At 42.7% G+C, this 23,668-nt stretch overlaps 2 protein-coding genes across 3 annotated transcripts in view; both read left to right on the top strand.

The window, feature by feature from the left end:
• Window positions 1-6,203, top strand: part of LOC147049950 (cGMP-dependent protein kinase 1) — a 52,020-nt gene extending 45,817 nt beyond the window's left edge. For both annotated transcript variants that reach the window (XM_085922406.1, XM_085922405.1), the window contains exons 10-18: window positions 2,176-2,272; window positions 2,356-2,495; window positions 2,575-2,664; window positions 2,918-3,059; window positions 3,130-3,293; window positions 3,373-3,495; window positions 3,561-3,623; window positions 3,713-3,779; window positions 3,849-6,203. In XM_085922406.1, coding sequence (XP_085778532.1) covers window positions 2,176-2,272; window positions 2,356-2,495; window positions 2,575-2,664; window positions 2,918-3,059; window positions 3,130-3,293; window positions 3,373-3,495; window positions 3,561-3,623; window positions 3,713-3,779; window positions 3,849-3,947 — 985 coding nt within the window. In that variant the 3' untranslated portion in view covers window positions 3,948-6,203. The remainder of the gene's footprint in view (window positions 1-2,175; window positions 2,273-2,355; window positions 2,496-2,574; window positions 2,665-2,917; window positions 3,060-3,129; window positions 3,294-3,372; window positions 3,496-3,560; window positions 3,624-3,712; window positions 3,780-3,848) is intronic.
• Window positions 6,204-8,101: 1,898 nt separating this feature from the next.
• Window positions 8,102-10,984, top strand: LOC147049951 (dickkopf-related protein 1-like). The gene is made up of 4 exons (XM_085922161.1): window positions 8,102-8,406; window positions 8,538-8,682; window positions 8,759-8,869; window positions 9,658-10,984. The coding sequence occupies exons 1-4, from the start codon at window positions 8,224-8,226 to the stop codon at window positions 9,936-9,938; spliced, it is 720 nt and encodes a 239-aa protein (XP_085778287.1). The 5' UTR covers window positions 8,102-8,223; the 3' UTR covers window positions 9,939-10,984.
• The last annotated feature ends 12,684 nt before the right edge of the window (window positions 10,985-23,668 follow it).

Below are 23,668 nucleotides of genomic sequence, written 5' to 3' on the forward strand. Positions count from 1 at the left end.
ACGGAGTCATTTCAACAAAGGCCGTTTGTAGCCTGTTTGATTCGAAAACTCATTTAAAAAAAAAAAAAAGCTGACATAAAAGGTTCAAGGGTGAATCTGAGCACAAACCGGGGCATGTGGTGCATTGAGCTTGGCCAGGAGAGTTAATAACCCGTTTGTTAAAAAAAAAAAAAATAAGTTTGCTATGCGCTTGCAGAAATATAAACTGCACCCTTAGGTCTGCCGCATAACAACAGATGGTTGAAAAAAAAAAAAAAGAGAGAAAAGTGAAGCGGCGACCTGCGACTTGGTGTTGCCGTCGCCATGGAAACAAGAGAATAGCAATACAGGAGTCATAAGGCACCTTCAGCTATGAGTTGGGAAAATGTGCGAGAAGCCGCCTTTATAAAGATAACGCTCAGGTTTTGATTAATACTGACATATAGGTATGAATATGTATCGCGCAGCAAACTGTATATGACACTTTTTTATGTCACAAGAATTAGGAGTAGACAGCTACAGATGAACACAAAGTCTAGTGATTCACCCAAATATGACATTTATTCCCCCAATGATATTATTTTCCATTTGAAAATTGTCAATTTGAATTCGATTAAAATTCCAAACTTTTTCCCCGAAATCCCATCAGCGCCATTTTTAGCCGGAGCTTCTCGCGCATCAGCTCTTTGCTGGAAGTCCCCACCCACCCAATCTATCAAAGCTGCGTGGTGAGGAAAGCCTGAGTCAGCATCCCGCTGCGATGGTAGCCCCCCTAACTCCCAATTGGTTGCGTTGTTGTAAAGATGCAGCTGCTCCCCGCTGTTACCGGCGCTTTCCTTCAAAGAATAGAGATGTTGGTTTTGATCAAGCCCCCCCCCGTTCAGTCAGCGGGAGTCTGCCATTACCTCAAATAGAAAGCTGCATTATTTTGGTGTTATGCTGCAAGTTTTTTTTTTTCTTATTTTGAAATACGCTATGTCGTATTGAGATGTTTTGTGTAACTCTTTTCTTACGTGCTCTTGGGGGGGAATAAAAGTTCAGAATGAATCCAAAATGAACTATAACTTTTCCAAGTGAACTTAATTTGACCTTTTCCAAATTTTGGATTGCAAATGTCGGACGACTCAAAAATCTTTGGTAATGGAAGCTGAGCGAAACAAAAAGCAGATTACTGTGCACAAAGTTGATTTGGCCTACTCAGGGCGATTGTATTATTCTTATGACCTCATCAGTATTCCACACTTTTATCACCCACAGGGGTGCCCCACTCTATCTGTAGAGGATCATTTTTGCCATACAGCACTTTTAAAAAATTGCTGTATAATAATATATAATTGCGATTGTTGACAGCCAAGAGTTAGTTTAAAAAAATAAAACCATCTTGAATTGACATTTTGTGCTTGGCTATATACTGACCTATGCAATAACAGAGCAATGTCGCCATCTGCCGGTCACTTGCGGAAACACTTTTGCGGTTCATCTTGGCCTTGAAACTTTAGCACATGTCGTGTCTGTTTACTATTAGTGTAATTGGGTACGCCATCAATCATTTTGGCACTTTGTAATGACACAGAAATGGCCTCCTTTTGAATGATGGGTTTTTCCGGGCTATCTTCCAGATAATGAAGATTTAAAAAAAAAAAAGAGCTCACGTGTGAATAATCCCTTAAATTCGTTACCGGGTCTACGCGGATAAATAAACAAAGTTTGCCTAGGTTACCTCACTTTGTTTGTAAGAAACACTGAGCTCCGATACCTGTTGGCACAATTTTTTTTTGCTTTGAGCAGTTGCAATAACGGATCATGTTCCGAGCGACCCACAAGAAGACCGAGAAGTACTAAACCCGCTGATCCGGATCCTGATCTGATGAAACTCGATCTGGATTAAACAATAACCCGAAAACACGGGTGGCGTGCGGGGGATCAGGGATGGACACGTGGAAACAATTTCTCCATGGGGTCACGCTTAGCACCAGATGTCCAGCGTTCTTGTCTGAGAACACTTGAGTCTCGTTTTGTGTATTCATGCACTCCGCATCCTCGAGGACATAAATGATAGATTACAATGAAGTAATCCGCTGAGATTTGCAAACAAATGAAGTCAAAATTGAAGGTGGATTATCTCGGCTTTCATCTTTCGTTTCATGTCTAATCTCGTTTCTCGTCATGTTCCCTCCCTTCCTTATTCAAACGAAGGTACGAAGCCGAGAATGCTTTTTTCTTCAATCTCAATCTGGCTGATTTCAACATCATCGACACTCTTGGGGTTGGCGGCTTTGGTCGTGTGGAGCTGGTAAGAAGGTGAATGACGCCAATGCGCTTGGCTGGCTGCGCATGCTAATGCTCTCTGTTTTCTTTCTTGCCTCATCTCGTAAGGTTCAGCTCAAGAGCGACGAGAACAAAACTTTTGCCATGAAGATCCTCAAGAAGCGGCACATCGTCGACACCCGACAGCAAGAGCACATTCGCTCCGAGAAACTCATCATGCAGGAGGCCCACTCGGATTTTATCGTTCGGTATAATGCGATTTTTGCCTTTCGACGCAATTAGTATTTGAATGTCACTCTTGTAACCGACAGCCATTTTTCTTTTCAGACTCTACCGAACGTTCAAGGACAGCAAGTACCTCTACATGCTGATGGAAGCCTGCTTAGGAGGAGAACTGTGGACCATTCTTCGAGACCGGTATAATTTTTTTAATACTAAATGATTGTCACGTGATTAAACAAAGAGAATCACATCTTTAAAACTACTACCTAACTTTGAGTTTATACCCGTTAGCTAAATGCTAACACATGTTAGGAAACGCCATAACGTCCTATTTGTGTACCGGCGTTATTATCCTATGAGCAACGGTTATTTGAACACAAACGGTGAAGCAACACATGCAGACAGACAATATCATGTTGTTGTAAATCTGTTGTTTTGCTCTTCCCAGAGGTTCATTTGAAGACTCGACCACCAGGTTTTACACAGGCTGCGTGGTGGAGGCCTTCGCCTACTTACATTCCAAAGGCATCATCTACAGAGACCTCAAACCTGAGAACCTTATATTGGATCACAGGGGTTACGCCAAACTGGTAGGAGCTCCTCTCGACTATCGAGGCCCAGATTGTTCGTACCGTGAACTTAAAAGTGTCTTGTCGCTAGGTGGATTTTGGTTTCGCCAAGAAAATCGGCTTTGGGAAGAAAACGTGGACTTTCTGCGGGACGCCCGAATATGTAGCCCCGGAGATCATCCTAAACAAAGGCCACGACATCTCCGCCGATTATTGGTCGCTGGGAATCCTCATGTTTGAGCTCCTGACCGGCAGGTACCAAATTCTTGCGACGTGTCCCATCTTCAAAGTAGCCAAATCTCTTCTAACGTTACACATCCGGCTCTATTCCCAGCCCGCCGTTCTCAGGCCCCGATCCGATGAAGACCTACAACATCATCCTGAGAGGCATCGACATGATCGAATTCCCAAAGAAAATCACCAAAAATGCTGCCAACTTAATCAAAAAGCTATGCAGGTGAGCGTTTCGTTATATTTCACTCGATTTAAGTAGCGTGCCGACTAAGACGTTATTCTTCGCAGGGATAATCCTTCTGAACGACTGGGAAACTTGAAAAATGGTGTCAAAGACATCCAAAAGCACAAGTAAGGAGATGTTCATACTGTGGCTAATGCTAACCGTAGCTTACGTTGACATCAAATATGTTTTGGATGTTTTTTTTTTTTGCTTGTAGGTGGTTTGAGGGCTTTAACTGGGAGGGCTTGAAGAAGGGGACATTGACACCGCCCATCATCCCCAACGTAAGTTCATTTAGCGCTATGGTTATATATTAACGCTATATCGTATAACGTCTCAATCTCCGTCCTCAGGTCACATCAGCGGTTGACACGAGTAACTTCGACAGCTTCCCGGAAGACAACGAGGACCCTCCGCCTGACGACAATTCGGGTTGGGATGTCGATTTCTGAAGTGTTCCTTCAAGCAGCCCTCCCCCTCCTAGTGGAACCAAAAGAAAATTCTTCTTTTGTTGGTATGGAGAGCCATGCGGTGGTCATGGCTAACTGGTATAAGCAGATATGGAGAAGAAGTAGATTTAACGGATGGATGACGGATGGCAAGCGGTCACCGATATGCCTTTATTTCACTGTGGCCCCCGGATCAAGCATTTATAGTGGGACAGCTGTAGCACACGTTCGGTGTTGTCTTACACTCGGCTCAAAGGCGGAGAAAGTGCAGGGATACACACAAAAAACATGGCCGCTGACGGAGCCCCCCCCCTCCCACGTGACGGGCCGGCGTACGTTTTGGTTTATTTTTTAGGATAAATAAGCGCGTGGAAATGTGAAACGCTGTTTTCCGATCATCGCTTTTTCCCCGTCGTACAACAAGTGCTCTCGACTAAGCTGAATGTCACCGATTGCCGCATTACATAGCATTGGACATTTTCAAGGAGACGTATTATGCAAGTTTTTTTTTTTTTGGCCTCGATTTTAAAAAGTGTCTTAAAAGAAAAGGAAAGGACACAGCACACTTGATTGACAATTGCTGTTTTGGGGTTAAAGGTGAATGGATTTTGATAGCAGGGTTAAGGCCTTTCGACAAAAGCTAAGGCTACTCAGCGTTGCCGCCTGAACGCCTCCCACAACAAATCCAGTGATTATTTGTCGCCTTATTGGAGATTTATGGGGATTCTGAAACTCCAGAACTGAAGTTCACCCCTTTATGTCCAGACTGTGTATAAATAGTAAACCACGTCTGGCTAATTGAACCAAATTTTATTTTTTATTTTTGAAAAGGGACAGTGTGCATTAATTAACATTTTAATAACTCTTGTTATCTTAAGACCAGATTTTTTTTTTTTTTTCATTTGTGGGAGCAGCACTTCATCTCCAAGCCACCAAATTAGACTTAATTAGTATAGTAGATCCTATATACCTTAACCCCCCCGCCCCCTTTTTCCATGTCAACAACTTTGCGATAAGTGTACTCTGGTTTTCAAGCTAACTCAGCTAGCATTTTTAGCTAATTTATTCTGTGCTCACACCAACTTCCATATGTCCCTTTTAAGATACACAAAAAAAGTAAAAAAAATAAAATAAAATAAAATAAAAAAGTGTGCAGTCTAAGAAAGAAGACTCTCCAAGTGCCCTGTTTCAGATGTCAACCATCACGCAGCTGACACATGTGAAATGAGAATATTTCCATGAGGTAATGTGTCGTCGATTATGCACTCTTAAGGCTTTTATTTTTCGGCTTCCCCCGTTTGACAAAACCCGAACAATTGTTTGGACCTCCATTGCGCCTGTACAGCTCTAACTGTGAACACGCTGTCAATGTCTTTGGTGCTGTACTTGATTCATGACCACAAAAAAAAAACAAAAGAGAGACGGTGACATGACAGTACTGTTTAGTTAGATTGTTTTGTTTTTCTGGTTGTTGGTTTTTTTTTTTTTGTACAGTAATTTCTCTCTTTTCCTGTGCTTGTTTTTCGTTACTATTTGATATTTTGTATTTTCTCCCATGGCATGTTAAAATGGTTTTGAAGGCATGTCACCTTTGTCACCTCTCACGCAGCGACAGTCAAGAGCATAAAGTGTAAGTGCCTTAAATCAACGGCATCCAAATCATCGTCACAAGGCCTTTTTGATGCTGCATGAACACAACTGATCGTAAAGATCATTTCTTGACGTACAGGAATTTAAAAAATATATATATCCATCACATACGACTCGCAACGACATGCTTTTCACGTCACTATGTAAATCTCACACCTCCTGAAAGCAGGAATGACTTGCAGTTGTCAACTTTTTGTTTTCATATTTGCATCATGTCATACAGTTCATAACAATCATGTTGAAGGAAGAAATGGGCAGACTGAAAAAGGCAAGTAGTTAAGATGATTATGAAGGTAGGGTTTTGTTTTTCAGCCCTCGTGCTCACTTGTCAATGCTTTTGCAGATCCCGCATTAAAATGATCAAGTGGAATACAAAAGCTGTGCCATTTGATATGAAAATAAATAGGCGTGTTTATTTATTAGTAGTCATTTTAAAATTTAATATTCAATGTTTTTTTTTTAATGCAGGTTTATCAGAAACATTGAAAAGTGAGTGGATTCATTGGACCATCATCATCATGTTGCTAGATATTTGCCTTGTGTTGTTTTTGTTTTGTTTCGTTGTTGTAAATTAATTTTGCAAAGTGCCACGTGTATGATTATTTTGAATTATAGACTTCAATAAATTAACCGTCTTGGTGTTTTTATTTAAACTCACGTTGCCGGACCAAATAGTAGTCATTTCATTTATTTCTGTGATGGTGACCATTTGTTGAATGGCCACATGAGGGCGCTGCAGTCAAATGACAGCCTTTTCCTACCACGAAATTCCATCACCAAACAAGCCTCCAATGCGCCCGCTAATGAATGACAATATCCACAAGCATGACCCCAGACAAGATATTGTATAAGTCATATGTCATATTCCTCGATTTAAGCTTATTCACTTAAATTGTATAGTTTTGGTGGAGGTGTCAACAGGTTGACACGTCATTGGAGATGAAAGGGCAAAGATGGTGCTTCAAAGGGGCTCCCTACAACAACAACAAAAAAAACGTGCAGATAAAAGCTTCACTTCAAAAGCCTTACTGCAATTAAACTCCACCAAAGTGCTTTCGTGAAGCTTTGTCAAGTGTTTGCAACTCATTTAGATCTCATCTTCGTATTTATCGTTCACTTAAAAGACATCGTACCGTACCAACATGGCGTCATTTTACGTATATTGACACACAAAACACACGAAGAAGAAGCTACCGGTAAACATGGCTGGCTAGTAGTTTTCCCGTCAAATCCATATTTCAGAGGCATTAAGGACAGCAAGGGGGTCGAGTGGTGGATGTCCTTTCATCTCCAAAGTGCCAGTCAAGCCTAGGAGGACTCGCCACGTAAGTCAATTAATTCGGTCAACTTTTCACACCCCTTAATGGTCTTCTTGCATATCCTACACATTCATGTCCGCCCCCTTGGTGTCATCGCAGGGGGGGGGAATTGCCCCCCCCCCCTCTTCCCTTTCGCAAATAAGGGGATCAAATGAAGACTTAATCGTCCTCAGAAGTCGCTTGAATGTCAAAGAACAAGACGGAATTAGCTCCCTCAAAGACACAAAACATTTGTTTTTCTCGACAAAGGATGAAATCAAATGCAAAGTATTTAAATCAGAGATGTAAATATGTGATATTTCTGTGAATTGGGTGGATTTTTTTTCTCTGAAACATCACAGCTATGAATTAGAGACACCAAAAGCCATCTCTGATAAAAAAAAAAAATTGCTTTTGACCATTGTTATTTAGGGGACAAGGAAAAACAAGGAAAACAAATAGGTGGAAATTAATGATTGTGACATAACCAAAAAAAATGGTCAGCGATGTTTAAAAATGCATTTGAATGAGATTATTTTTTCAGATCAATTAAAAGGAAAAGGAGAAATGTGATCGCTCTTTTTATTGATCTTGTTTCTACCCAAATCATGAATGCATAATTGAATTGAGATCTGTTTTTAATTGAAGAACATATCGAAATAACATTTCGAAATCTAACTTTTAAAATGAAGAAAAACAACCATTTTGATGGGAAATTGTGGAAAAAAGATGAACAATCTCTCAGCCCATCTATCGATTTGATCTATCAATCGATCATCTAAGCACATCTGTCCTCAGGGTTTTATGATCTAATTTGGACATGTGGTTAAGTTTCTGTGATCACATTTAAAGTGGCCCACAAATCCAAATCGCCTAAACTTGACGACTCCAGATGATTTCTAATAACATTTGCATGGCAAGCTCCTTGTTGACTTGGATGTCTGCTACTGGAGACTTTCAAAAGTCCTCATCTTCTTCTTAAGCTTTATTTGCGCACTGGCTTCTGAACGCATCAGACAGACTTAACAGGTCGTTATCATTAACCAAACACAAGAGTCTCAACAGATGAGCATTTTCCGTGCAACTCTTTGAAATTCCACCCTTTTTTCGTCTTTGTTGTGCCTTGTGAGGGGGGCGGGAAGACAAACAGGTCCGCGCGTATAAAAGCATCAAGCTGCCACTTGTGGCGACACTGGAGACGTGCCTACACACGAGACACACACGCTCCTCTGGAAAACGTTCTTATAGGGAATTCCTTGGCCCATTTATTGGACATCCTTTTTTTTTTTTTTTAGCTCTCACGAACAAACCTAAAAAAAACGGATCCAGTCATGCTGATGCGATGCGCCGCGCGTTGCGTCCTGACGGTTTGGCTTTCGCTGCTTGGATACGTTTACGCGGGTCCGATCGTCCTTAACTCCAATGCAATCAAGAACTTCGAGTCTATCAGCCCCAGTCCTCGGACCTCATCGCCTGGCAGCGTAGGACACAAATTTCCCGTGGACGCCTTGCAGGCAGGCTGCCTTTACTTTTTTTTTTTTGCGTGACAGAATTGGAGCGCGTAAACGTTCCATTGCGTAAATGTTAGCGTGCGTAAACGTTCCACGTCGCTTGTATTTTAACGGCTCTCTCGTTGCCTCCTTAGCAGTCAGGTGTCTGCACGGACGACGATGACTGCGACGGGGAGGAATTCTGCAATGACGCCCGGAGTGTGTGTCTGCCGTGCCGCAAGAACCGGAAGCGTTGCGCACGGGACTCCATGTGTTGCGCCGGGACCCGTTGCAGCAATGGTAAGCATCCACCAAAATAAAGAAAGTCTCTCAACGTTTTTGCATGTTCAAACTGATGTTCTCCTGTCCTCTCCAGGTGTGTGCCAGACCAATGACATTGATGGGCCAGGCTGGAATTTACACAACGACACCATGGAGCACCATGCCATGAAGCCCCTCACTGTCCTTGAAGCTCATACAGTAAAAGGTAACTATAAAAATTTTATATATTTTTTTGTGTTACACTGTTCACTGAAAGTTGCTTTTTCTAAAGAAAAAAAAAAGTGCTACATTGTTATTTTCTGCCAACTTGCTATATGTTAATTAGTTGCTGATATTTTTTCAAACCTTCAGCAAAGCTCACCTATTTGCTGTCAAATGTATAAGTAGTGCTTTGCCACCATCTTCCAACAGCTACAAGGCAATATAAGCCCTGTTTGAGGCTCATGGATTCATATTAGCAGTTCATAAATTTGTAGACATTCTTTTGGAGCCTCTGTAATTTTGAAAGAGAAAAAAAACTCACCTATTTGCAGTTTGGGGGCCAGATAATGATCAAAATACAGATGCTCTGTTAAGAAACATTTTCTAAAGTTGCCTCAATGATCTTTTTGATCAACACTCGCTGAAATTGTTTTTGTCTGTGCTATTGTTGTGCACAAGCCAATATTCAGTGATTATTTTTGAACGTACGAAAATTTATTACTTTGGTGGTGCTGTGATTTGGTATCTTGGTGTCAAGGAACTATGAAATCAAAGTCTTCATTTCGACTTTAATAGTCCTTTACCACCACCTTGTGGCCTGTCTCGAATTTTACATGGCTGTCAATTGTGCTTTGTTATTAAAAAAAAAAAAATCTATTTGCTTATTTTGTCGTGCCAAAGCCTTGTCTAACATAAAAGTATTGCTTTGGCGCTGTCATGTTAGCACCTACAGGAAATTCCAAATTCTTGCTTTTCTTCCTATTATCTGACATATTTTGTTCTCCTTCCAAGGTCAGGAAGGGGACACGTGCCTGCGCTCGGCCGACTGCTCGGAGGGCTTGTGCTGCGCCCGCCACTTCTGGTCTCGCATCTGCAAGCCGGTGCTGAGCGAGGGCCAGGTGTGCACGCGCCACCGCCGCAAGGGCACCCACGGCCTGGAGCTCTTCCAACGCTGCGACTGCGGCGACGGCCTGGCGTGCAGGCCCGAGAGAGGCGAGCAGGAGCAACAACAACAGCAGCAGCACGTCAGCAGGACGTCGGCCCGGAACCTACACACCTGTCAGAGACGCTGACGTGCGCACATGCATACACTCACACACACACAGGACACAGACACACACATACACACACATATGCCATCACCCAAGACTTTCTTTCCTGCCAACGCTGCTGACAAGCGAGACAGCGCCAGGAAGTAAAGACGCGCTTCCTGAGAAAAGTGATATACCCGCACAGATGATGGACTTGCCTGTGAATGGATGAGAGGGGATGTAGAAGGGAGGGGGAGGAGGATGGGGGGGGTCCAGATCAATTGTCCATGGCGGTTAATGGCAGAGCTGTTTTTTTTGTTTCTGTTTTTATGGAACTTGAAGCCTCGGTTATTGCAGTAAATTACTGTATCGTGAATGACGGCTGGGGAACCTACCTACCAGAGAATTTAAGTGCAGCAAACATTTAACAAATAATATATAGAATAAAAACCTGAATGTTTGTATTCAGACTCAACTGAAATCATACAACAAATTAGAATCTGAGATGGCTTTTCATGTCCCTTAAGTGTAATTTTGAAGCTTTTTTTTTTTTTTTTTTGAGCATGGATTTTACCATGCGTTGTAATTTATAACTATGACGTTTCACAAAAAAAAAACATCCACCTGTTGCTGACCCTAAATATTTTATTGTGAAGTGCTAGAGGAAAAGAACGAGAGCAGACCTGAAAACATTTACATGCATCTTTGATTAAAAACTGAAAAAGTTTGTTCACCAATAGAATCACTTTTGAACTTATTAAAACAGACATTTCAAAGTACACCTGTTTTCACTCGTACATCACTTGGAGGAAAAAAAACAACAACCTCCCAGATCAAATTTCTCTTTGTCATTCCTTGTTAAATTTGACCCTAAAACTGACACCAAACAAAAGCGAATTAAACAACAAACCACAAGTTAGCTTAATGCTAACATATCATGCAAAACACCATCGAAATTAGCCTCAGTTTTCCCCAAAAAGGTTCCTCAGCCTGGTTGTAAATGGAGCTCAACACCAGTATTATACCAACACGGTGCCGCATGCATTGTAAATGTGTTACATATTGTTTTGTAAGAAAACTTTATCTATATTGAGAGTGTCAATGTTTCATTAAACACTACTCTTAATAACCTGACCTATTTATTGACATAGTTTGAGGCGCCGACATTTTTTCGGCGGTGGTGGCCAGAGGAGGAGGCGGCTGGTGGGAGAGGGGGGGGGGGGGGTGAACAATTACCCGTGCTGTTGTTTAACACGTCGCGCCATTTCTCACAAATCAGCGGGTTGGGAGCAAAGCGCATGGTTGGAATACTTTGGCCGTGTGCGCCACACCAAGTCATTACCCACAAATGACTAAGATATGCACACACAGAAAAAAACAAAAAAAAACTTTTAATGAGGCATTACTGGAGCAGCCTCCTACCCAGCGTGCCACATCCTGCTATGGAGGAGGAGGAGGGCATGTCATTAGATGAACATTAAAAACAAGACAGGGTGCTGACATATCAAATGGTAAGAGCAGAGCGGTAATAACAAAGTATCGACCGAGTCTCGGTGAGAGCAACTCTTTGCTGTCGCCGGCTAGTTTGTAATTAGGAGTTCCCTGAAAGAAAGATCCAACAAATTGTGATTTTTTTTTTCTTGCTGTTTTTAAAGTCATTTGGCGTGTGCAGTTTCCCAGCACCAGCCCTTCCCAGTCTCTCCAGCATGATGCGAGCGAACCTCCCAAATACACCTTGATGCCTGTAATTAGAAATGTTTCGATGAGAAGAAGGCCCGGGAAATGACTTCTTATGTCATATGATGAAAAGAGGCCAAGACATTAAAGTGTCTTCATCTGTCCACTGAAGTTGGACGCTTTGATATTTCATAGTACACGCGACACTGTGGTCAGTATTGACAGTATTGCATAATAATGCATTTTTTTTATCAAATGTAGTTGATAAAAATCAAGTCCTATGTGCAACTTGGTATCTCTTTGAGGGTATGTGTGTACCAATTTATCGAGAAGCAGGCAGGCAGACACACACGCGAGAGACACCCTCCTTTTGAAACAATTTCTGCTGAGTAATTAAAAGTAATGGGGAGCATTGTCAGCACTACAATAGACTCTGCAGCCCTGGGCCAAGTGTGTGTGTGTTTGTGTGTGTGTGTGTGTGTGTGTGTGTGTCATTACACTAACCTCAGACTAGCACAGGCCACAGGCATGCAGCCCAAGCCAAAAAAGCCATGTGTGTGTGTGTGTGTGTGTGTGTGTCAACAGTAAAAAGAACAACAAGCAGCACAAATCATGTGCCCACTGGTAGTTATTACACATTTACACACGGTCCAATTGCGGGGAGAGTGAGTGCAGCGGACCCCCACGTTGAACCAAGGTGTCATACCACAGGCATGACTCAGCGTTGCGACACACAAGCCGCTGTTTTGCATCCTTCGATCTGCCCGATCACAAGATGTAGCTTTCAGTGTCGTTACTCAAATGGGCGTTTGCATCGTTGTGGGAGTGAACACAGGGAACTTAATTGATCAGATTTCCCTTTGCAGAAGGTCAACCTTTGCCTTAAGCAGGGGTGTCAAACTCTGGAGTCATATTCTTTCGGAGGGCCGTTATGACTGTCAACACAAATAAATGTAGGAGCATCTGGTATCGGCAGCTTCCGCGAGTACCCAATACAAGATTTGTATTCACCTGGTGTCAATACTTGCCCAACCCAGCGTGAATGTGAGTATGAATGCTATGTTGTCTCCTGTGCCCAAAGCTTTAATGGAGACAAGCACGATAGAAAATGCACGGCTGGATAATTCAAACAGCTACTAAATGCGATAAAAACACATTCCCACAATTATCCCACTTAAAACCTGTCAGCCGTCCCTAATCATGCATTTTATTTGCTTGCGATGATTAAGACCTGTCTGCTTGATGCACTGCGCTAACGCTTAATTGGGCAATAAAAAGTCTTCAGCGCTCCTGCTCACTCTGCAGGCTACGATATTGTCCGAGTCGAGCGCCTGGAATGTCTGCCATTGTTGTTGCAAGTGATCCAGCCAAATGTCTTGATGGATAGAAAAATGTCAATCGCGGGAGTGAGTGGCCAATAGTGATGTGCATTCCAGTTCTTTTAAGTGAACTGAATCTTTAGAATCAGTTCACTCAAAAGATTTGTTCAGACAAATCGTTAAACAAATCGTCCCCCCCCCCCACACACACTGATCTTTTTATTTTATTTTATTTTTTTAAATAAATCAAATAATCAAAAATCATGGTCAAAGCTTCATGGAAAGTGAAAAGTGCCACACCCGCCCTCACCCCCACTTTCTGATTGGCTGTTGGATCTGTGACGTCCCTCGGACACTCCATTAGGTACACGGCCATTTTCAGGTGTACCTAATCACAGGCCACTTCATTAGGGAAAAATCATGGTCAAAATTTAAATGAAAGTGAAAAGTGCCACACCCAAACAACCCCCCACTTTCTGATTGGCTGGTTGATCTGTGACGTCACTCGGACACTCTATTAGGTACACCGCCATTTTCAGGTGTACCTAATCACAGGCCACTTCATTAGGGAAAAATCATGGTCAAAATTTAAATGAAAGTGAAAAGTGCCACACCCAAACAACCCCCCACTTTCTGATTGGCTGGTTGATCTGTGACGTCACTCGGACACTCTATTAGGTACACCGCCATTTTCAGGTGTACCTAATCACAGGCCACTTCATTAGGGAAAAATCATGGTCAAAATTTAAATGAAAGTGAAAAGTGCCACACCCAAACAACCCCCCACTTTCTGATTGGCTGGTTGATCTGTGACGTCACTCGGACACTCTATTAGGTACACCGCCATTTTCAGGTGTACCTAATCACAGGCCACTTCATTAGGGAAAAATCATGGTCAAAATTTAAATGAAAGTGAAAAGTGCCACACCCAAACAACCCCCCACTTTCTGATTGGCTGGTTGATCTGTGACGTCACTCGGACACTCTATTAGGTACACCGCCATTTTCAGGTGTACCTAATCACAGGCCACTTCATTAGGGAAAAATCATGGTCAAAATTTAAATGAAAGTGAAAAGTGCCACACCCAAACAACCCCCCACTTTCTGATTGGCTGGTTGATCTGTGACGTCACTCGGACACTCTATTAGGTACACCGCCATTTTCAGGTGTACCTAATCACAGGCCACTTCATTAGGGAAAAATCATGGTCAAAATTTAAATGAAAGTGAAAAGTGCCACACCCAAACAACCCCCCACTTTCTGATTGGCTGGTTAATCTGTGACGTCACTCGGACACTCTATTAGGTACACCGCCATTTTCAGGTGTACCTAATCACAGGCCACTTCATTAGGGAAAAATCATGGTCAAAATTTAAATGAAAGTGAAAAGTGCCACACCCAAACAACCCCCCACTTTCTGATTGGCTGGTTGATCTGTGACGTCACTCGGACACTCTATTAGGTACACCGCCATTTTCAGGTGTACCTAATCACAGGCCACTTCATTAGGGAAAAATCATGGTCAAAATTTAAATGAAAGTGAAAAGTGCCACACCCAAACAACCCCCCACTTTCTGATTGGCTGGTTAATCTGTGACGTCACTCGGACACTCTATTAGGTACACCGCCATTTTCAGGTGTACCTAATCACAGGCCACTTCATTAGGGGAAAATCATGGTCAAAATTTAAATGAAAGTGAAAAGTGCCACACCCAAACAACCCCCCACTTTCTGATTGGCTGGTTGATCTGTGACGTCACTCGGACACTCTATTAGGTACACCGCCATTTTCAGGTGTACCTAATCACAGGCCACTTCATTAGGGAAAAATCAGGGTCAAAATTTAAATGAAAGTGAAAAGTGCCACACCCAAACAACCCCCCACTTTCTGATTGGCTGGTTAATCTGTGACGTCACTCGGACACTCTATTAGGTACACCGCCATTTTCAGGTGTACCTAATCACAGGCCACTTCATTAGGGAAAAATCATGGTCAAAATTTAAATGAAAGTGAAAAGTGCCACACCCAAACAACCCCCCACTTTCTGATTGGCTGGTTAATCTGTGACGTCACTCGGACACTCTATTAGGTACACCGCCATTTTCAGGTGTACCTAATCACAGGCCACTTCATTAGGGAAAAATCATGGTCAAAATTTAAATGAAAGTGAAAAGTGCCACACCCAAACAACCCCCCACTTTCTGATTGGCTGGTTGATCTGTGACGTCACTCGGACACTCTATTAGGTACACCGCCATTTTCAGGTGTACCTAATCACAGGCCACTTCATTAGGGAAAAATCATGGTCAAAATTTAAATGAAAGTGAAAAGTGCCACACCCAAACAACCCCCCACTTTCTGATTGGCTGGTTAATCTGTGACGTCACTCGGACACTCTATTAGGTACACCGCCATTTTCAGGTGTACCTAATCACAGGCCACTTCATTAGGGAAAAATCATGGTCAAAATTTAAATGAAAGTGAAAAGTGCCACACCCAAACAACCCCCCACTTTCTGATTGGCTGGTTAATCTGTGACGTCACTCGGACACTCTATTAGGTACACCGCCATTTTCAGGTGTACCTAATCACAGGCCACTTCATTAGGGAAAAATCATGGTCAAAATTTAAATGAAAGTGAAAAGTGCCACACCCAAACAACCCCCCACTTTCTGATTGGCTGGTTGATCTGTGACGTCACTCGGACACTCTATTAGGTACACCGCCATTTTCAGGTGTACCTAATCACAGGCCACTTCATTAGGGAAAAATCATGGTCAAAATTTAAATGAAAGTGAAAAGTGCCACACCCAAACAACCCCCCACTTTCTGATTGGCTGGTTAATCTGTGACGTCACTCGGACACTCTATTAGGTACACCGCCATTTTCAGGTGTACCTAATCACAGGCCACTTCATTAGGGAAAAATCATGGTCAAAATTTAAATGAAAGTGAAAAGTGCCACACCCAAACAACCCCCCACTTTCTGATTGGCTGGTTAATCTGTGACGTCACTCGGACACTCTATTAGGTACACCGCCATTTTCAGGTGTACCTAATCACAGGCCACTTCATTAGGGAAAAATCATGGTCAAAATTTAAATGAAAGTGAAAAGTGCCACACCCAAACAACCCCCCACTTTCTGATTGGCTGGTTGATCTGTGACGTCACTCGGACACTCTATTAGGTACACCGCCATTTTCAGGTGTACCTAATCACAGGCCACTTCATTAGGGAAAAATCATGGTCAAAATTTAAATGAAAGTGAAAAGTGCCACACCCAAACAACCCCCCACTTTCTGATTGGCTGGTTAATCTGTGACGTCACTCGGACACTCTATTAGGTACACCGCCATTTTCAGGTGTACCTAATCACAGGCCACTTCATTAGGGAAAAATCATGGTCAAAATTTAAATGAAAGTGAAAAGTGCCACACCCAAACAACCCCCCACTTTCTGATTGGCTGGTTAATCTGTGACGTCACTCGGACACTCTATTAGGTACACCGCCATTTTCAGGTGTACCTAATCACAGGCCACTTCATTAGGGAAAAATCATGGTCAAAATTTAAATGAAAGTGAAAAGTGCCACACCCAAACAACCCCCCACTTTCTGATTGGCTGGTTGATCTGTGACGTCACTCGGACACTCTATTAGGTACACCGCCATTTTCAGGTGTACTTAATCACAGGCCACTTCATTAGGGAAAAATCATGGTCAAAATTTAAATGAAAGTGAAAAGTGCCACACCCAAACAACCCCCCACTTTCTGATTGGCTGGTTGATCTGTGACGTCACTCGGACACTCTATTAGGTACACCGCCATTTTCAGGTGTACCTAATCACAGGCCACTTCATTAGGGAAAAATCATGGTCAAAATTTAAATGAAAGTGAAAAGTGCCACACCCAAACAACCCCCCACTTTCTGATTGGCTGGTTGATCTGTGACGTCACTCGGACACTCTATTAGGTACACCGCCATTTTCAGGTGTACCTAATCACAGGCCACTTCATTAGGGAAAAATCATGGTCAAAATTTAAATGAAAGTGAAAAGTGCCACACCCAAACAACCCCCCACTTTCTGATTGGCTGGTTGATCTGTGACGTCACTCGGACACTCTATTAGGTACACCGCCATTTTCAGGTGTACCTAATCACAGGCCACTTCATTAGGGAAAAATCATGGTCAAAATTTAAATGAAAGTGAAAAGTGCCACACCCAAACAACCCCCCACTTTCTGATTGGCTGGTTGATCTGTGACGTCACTCGGACACTCTATTAGGTACACCGCCATTTTCAGGTGTACCTAATCACAGGCCACTTCATTAGGGAAAAATCATGGTCAAAATTTAAATGAAAGTGAAAAGTGCCACACCCAAACAACCCCCCACTTTCTGATTGGCTGGTTGATCTGTGACGTCACTCGGACACTCTATTAGGTACACCACCATTTTCAGGTGTACCTAATCACAGGCCACTTCATTAGGGAAAAATCATGGTCAAAATTTAAATGAAAGTGAAAAGTTTCACACCCAAACAACCCCCCACTTTCTGATTGGCTGGTTAATCTGTGACGTCCCTCGGACACTCTATTAGGTACACCGCCATTTTCAGGTGTACCTAATCACAGGCCACTTCATTAGGGAAAAATCATGGTCAAAATTTAAATGAAAGTGAAAAGTGCCACACCCAAACAACCTGGCTGGTTAATCTGTGACGTCACTCGGACACTCTATTAGGTACACCGCCATTTTCAGGTTCGTTCGAAGATTCACGAGTGAGTGACAGACAGCGTTGCTGCTCTGCCAGCCGACATCGATGTTTTAATTTTGTATTTGTTTGATTGTAGTGTATGGTATCATACCAAATGTGTTTTCATAAAAGGTTGAAAAAAAATCCATTATGCCGACATATGTTATTTTGTACAATGTACAATTTTAACAATGTAAAACACACACATATTGTCATATAAAGCAGTTCACCAAATGTTTGGTTTTTATGTTTTAATTGGAGAATATAAAAACAAGGAATAAAACACAAGACAAATTTTAACATAAATGTTTATTGAAACCATCATAATAATAATAAAAGTACATTTCAAACCAGCCCATCCCTTCATGCAATAAAGTTAGCCGCCAGCTCGGAGAAAACGTGCACAAAAAAAGTGGTGTTTCAGCGAGTGGCTCTTTCTTTTCCTTGGCAAATCGTAAATCTACATTCTGGCTTCCATAGTTCACGCCAGGAGGCAGACGCAACACGTTCACTGACTGATCCGTTGCTGCACGGGAAGGAAGGCAGTTCACCCATTGACTCGTTGGCGAACGGCAAAGTCGGGCAGGATTCGTTCCCTCGCTGATCCGTCCGTTCTCGCGATGAGCTGGAAATACAAATCACTCACTCAATGATTTGTTTACTCACAGATGCGTTCAGTTGGTGAGCAGGGAATGCAATTAAGACTCGTTCGTGAGCGGGAATTGACATCATTTTCTTTTTCGTTTTGTTTTACAGCTTCAATGTACATTACCGACACCTACTGGTTGAAGTCATATGAACTGAAAAAAGAACGAATCTAGTCAAGTCAAGTCAATCTCCCTCTCGTTCACTGAAAAGATTCGTTCTTTTGAACGAATCGTTCACTCACGAGCCCAAGTTTGTTTTGACCCGCGGTGGCGTTCCATCCATCCATCCATCCAGCTGCGACCATGCGGTCTCCACGCCCTCCACGATGATGTCATCCCCTATTGGAGTCCCCACCAACCCCTGGAGACCACATGAAGAAGCTCGCTGTGACTTCACCGTAGCGGCGACCGCGTCGGGCCCCAAAGAGAGACAAGTGTCGTATTATGTTTATGTCGCCGGCCCGTTACAGTAATATGACATGAACGACGCCGGCGCATGGAGCGCTACCACAAAACACATGCTGGACTAACGTTTATTCGGCAAAGCCAAAACCGAGGTTGCACTTAAAAGTTGAGAAGAAGTCATTCAAATACTGTACTATAAAATTCACTTTCTTTGGTATGACCCGGCCGGGGCTTGAACCCACAACCTTTCGGTCATAAGGTGGACACTCTCATGCTTTTCAATTAGCTGTGAGGAATACAAATTGAGTAGATCCCTCAAATAAATGCTGAAGATCGGTGGAGGAGCCAAAAGAGAAGTTATCAAAACATTACGGCTTGCCCGCTATCCAATTGACTGTCAAAACAACACGTCCGTTCCATTCATCTAAGCAACACAAAGCTCACTTTATTAGCTGGTTCCCCCCAAATGATCATGTTGACTAGGCCTGAATTTCCACCCACTGAAAGGGAAATTATAGTCCTGGCACTTTTTCTCTCCTATGTAAGAGCTCAATATAACAATATATATATATTTTTTTAAAGGATTATTTGCATTAAGTAACAGGTAGCGCTAAATGAAGTCATGAGTCAAAGCAAAAATCTTCTTCAAGCCATCAGCTCATATATGCATGCAAGTTTTTAATTGAATTTGGGTTAACGTAAAAATAAAAAAAATACTCAAGGATAGTAGCCATATATTCATACTTGGTTACTCCCTCTGCAGCCCCCCCCCTTCCCCGACACCTGCATCCTCCAGGTGCATTGGCCACTTCCCACTCCATGCTTTCTCAGCTGCCCAAATAAACAATATGCCCTTTGTTTATCCAAAATCGTCTCAATATTCAACGCCAGACGGGCAGGGAGTGCACAAATCCACCCGGTGGAGCAGAGTTAGTGTATGTGTGTGTGTGTTTGAGGGGGGGGGGGGGGTTTAATGAAAAAAAAAAATGCCTACGCTTCATTATGGCGGGTCGGGGAGCCGGCTGCTGGCGGCCCGCGGGGGGCTCGGACAGCGGCCAGAGCTGGCTCAGCTCCTGGCTGCTGTGTAAAGTCTGCCTCGGCCGCAACCACATTGCGCAAAGCCCGCTTGACACATATAATTTACTCATTATTTACAAAGTTCTCAAAGGAGGAAAATAAACGGTGGAAAAGGACCACGGACTGTGAGCGACTATTCACTCATGTTCTACGCGCTTATATAACATTTGAGACGTGCCATGAAGTCACAGTCGGCGAAGGAACAGCTGCTTGAAGAGAAACGGCGTCGCTGGATACGAGACACCGTCATCCCTTATCGGGAGCGGCAGGAAATACTCGTGAATTTTTGGAAGGAATCCTGCACAGGAGATGAGTCTGGCGTTCCTCCCACGAGACATGAAGAAATAAATATCTCCTGGTGGTGAAGCCGGGGGGCATCCATTGAACTATGTTCACCAAATCATTGGTGGTGCTTCTTAGAAAATGTCAGGAACAAATTTAATGCATTCTTGAAATAAAAACCAATTTGGGATACCTTGATCCCCCCCCCCCTTTTTTTACTTCCTCCGGCTTGGCGCGTCGCCTTCATCACCCAAAAGTCTTTAATGTCCCTCTTGTGTTGTCCCTCCTTTCAAAAACACTTCAACCCCACCAAAGGAAAATGGCCTCCAATCTCATTTGTGCGTGGGCCTCTTTTCCAAAGGTGGGGTCTCCAAGCAGGTGGTCCGCACCTTTGATCTCTACTGGGGGGCAAATGGCTTTGGGATTGTCTTAAGCCTGGGACAGTGTGAGTCAAGGGGGGGGGGGGGACACCATATCAAAGGTACTTTATCTTCAGAGGCACATTAGTACACTATCTAAATGTTGATTTGTTCACGCCGTCATCTGAAGAGCGTCTAAATGAGGCGACAAAAGGAAACACCCACCCAATGCAAATAGACACAGCGGTCAAGTTCACATCTCTTTAAAGTGGATAGAAGGAATAATCGTATCCTTTTTTTGCTTTGTTTCGGTTTTACCCCCCCTCAAGAGTCGTTAACTTTAAAGTCAATGTTGTAAATACAAATTAAAGGCTGTAAAAGGCATTTGTTGACAATTGGACCAGGTAAAGACAAAGACAGTAGGACATCTTGGATGGCATCTCTTGTTTCTTTCCCACTGCTAGAAAGGAAGATGGAACCGCTCGGCGTGCTCTGGTCGTCTGTGTTTGATGATTGGAAACACCCGATAGCCGCAGAAGCAGAAGAAAGCCTCTGTTGAGGTTACGGGCGCTGTGTGTGTTCCTCCGCCGTTGTGGGTGGGAAACGTCGGATTACAGAGTTTATCCCCGGCTGCCACTGAAACATAAAGGACAAAAGTCAAAGTCCAAAATAATATGACTTGATTTATCACTGAATCGTAATCACAGTTCATGAATGATCGTATTTGTCCAACTCAACACATTCCGAAACAGAAGATGGTTTATTTCATGTTCCAAAGAACGAGATGGGGACTTTCAGATGTGAACGGTATAGACTAGTAGTTCCAGACCAAGTACACAAACCTTGTACTGGATATTAACTCATTCACTGCAAGCCCAGTTCAAATGGATCTAAGCCGTCAATGAGTTAGTTGGACGAAATACTCAGAGGACTTTCTCTCTTGGTGGAGTTTTGCATTGCAGTCCTGGCGAAGGCATCCGTAGTCCTGTTTGAAACTGACCACATGGCGTCATTTGGCGATGTCGGGCAAGCGCTGGCTCCTGTACAAGCCTGATTAGCATTCCTTCCAGATAAAACAAGCATCGCTTAAATGCGCGAGCTAAGCCAGCAGGAAGTGATCACAAGAGCCGATAGGAGCCCCGTGATTACCCGGCCAGAGACTCGGGGGTCCTCGGTGCGTGCGGAGTCACTTTAATCCTACATAACCCCCCCCCACCCCCCGTATGGTCTCATCGCTAATCTTGTCCTAAGTTATCTTCAAACTAGCGCTTAGGCCCGGCGGACACGACCCTTATCATTTATTGATTATGTCTCTCAGATGAAAGGACGAGCTTTCATTTCCACAAGAATGTGGCCCTCTTTTTATGCCCATATGGAAGCGTTTGCTGGACAGATGGGCTCCCTTTTTTTTTTTTTTTTTTTTAACTACTGCTTGGTTCACTGGTCACAGAGGAGTCAAAGCCATCTGACAATCGATGCTTGCCCTTCATTGTCACACAAATATCCTAAATCCATCCTAAATAGAAGCTACATTTTCAAAAAAAAAGAGGCTTGGAGCTTTTTAATGTCAGTCTCAGTTAAAATTTATAAAAATAAAAAAATAAAAACCAGAAAAAAAAACTGAGTTACATGTTCCGCTAGCTTAATGCTAACACATAAATCCAATGTATGTTGACATTTTTCTGTCCTCTGATTGGTTGTTCCAAAAATACCAACTGAATGAAATCAGATTTTCACTTTTAAGCTTGTCTTTTTTTTTATTTTTTAGCCTCACAAAACATTTTCACCAGTTTACAGCTTGGATTTGATTGACTCTTCATTTATTTTTCAGATGATCCGCGTGCCAATCCCGAAGTGGATCCGAGAAGCCCTCATTGCCTGCGAAAGTGGCTCTCACGCAAAATGATGGTCATGTTGTCTTGAGATAATGACTAATATGCCCACGTTGTTGTTGTTGCCCAGGCTGCTTTCTTGGCAGCACCGCCTGCGGTTCTCGCAAGAGCCTAATCGCAAAGCCACAAGCATCTCAGCCATTTTGATAGCAGCCAAAGAAAGTGAGGTCGCTTTGCCAGCCCGACGTATACGCGCATCGCAGTCGCCTTGTTTGGTTTTTCTGCCCACTCAGCGGAGTCCAAAGGGGTGCATGTTGACAAATTTGAAAATAGTGCAAATAAAATGGAAATAAATTGCAGGCGCTAGTAAAAGGTTATGGATTGTGTATCTAATGAGCTGGGCTGCGGTTTTACCCGCGCGGGAGATGGAACAAATCAGAACTTTAACTCATTGCTCTAGGTTTTTTTTTTTTTTTTTGCGCTCATCCTCTTGAAGATAAAGAATCACGAGCATCTGGAGACATTTTCCAGATGGTTAGGAAAGGAGGATGAGTGAGTAAGGAGAATAACCACCATTTCGGCGCTAAGCCTTACTATTAAATTACTGTGTATTGTGAATTTGTCAAGCACTAGTTGCCCAAACCACACTAGTAGAATTGTTGTGCTAGTCGTACGCCAATGTGTGACAGCAGTGGAAAAAAAAAATATCATGAGTAAGACATTCCACGAGGACGCTGAATTAGTTTACTAGTTACTAGTTTTCCTTACAGGTGTTTCCAATCCCTTTCCAAACAAGGCTGTTTACAAAACAAGCCTTCCCGAACTTTACAGGGCAATGTTGCAATTAACGCCTGTGTAGCGAGCGCCGCGGCTAATAGCTTCAGGCCCACAGACTAGTTCTGTTTCTTTTTTTTCTTTTTTTTTTAATTGAGCGTCCCGACGTCCAAGAGTTGCCCACAAGGGAACATTTTAAATGGCCCCCTCCTCCTCTTGTTGTTGTTCATGGTAATTATAGTAAGGGTTTTTTTTTTTTTCCTTAAAATGACCATGTAGAGTAAGGCTTATTTTTAATAAAACAAAAAAAAACAAAAAATGACCATGTATAGTAAAGCTTTTTTTTTTTCCATTAAAAAAATGACCATGTATAGTAAGGCTTATTTTAGTAAAAAAAAAAAAATAAAATGACCATGGCTTTTTAGTAGAAAAATAAATCTAAGGCTTTTTTTTAGTAAAAGTTTTTTTATATAAATATATAAAAAATGACCATGTAAAGATGAATACGAGGACACATTTATGAAATACAAATGAATAGTAAGATGCTAAATGAAGTTGGGTTGTAACTAGCCTGAGGAAGGAATCAAACCCACACATATCAAACACAGCTCATCTTGGCTAACCACTGCACCATTATGGCC

The sequence above is a fragment of the Syngnathus leptorhynchus genome, chromosome 10 (assembly GCF_054491065.1).
Source record: "Syngnathus leptorhynchus isolate UIUO chromosome 10, UIUO_Slep, whole genome shotgun sequence".
In the NCBI taxonomy this organism is placed as follows: domain Eukaryota; kingdom Metazoa; phylum Chordata; class Actinopteri; order Syngnathiformes; family Syngnathidae; genus Syngnathus; species Syngnathus leptorhynchus.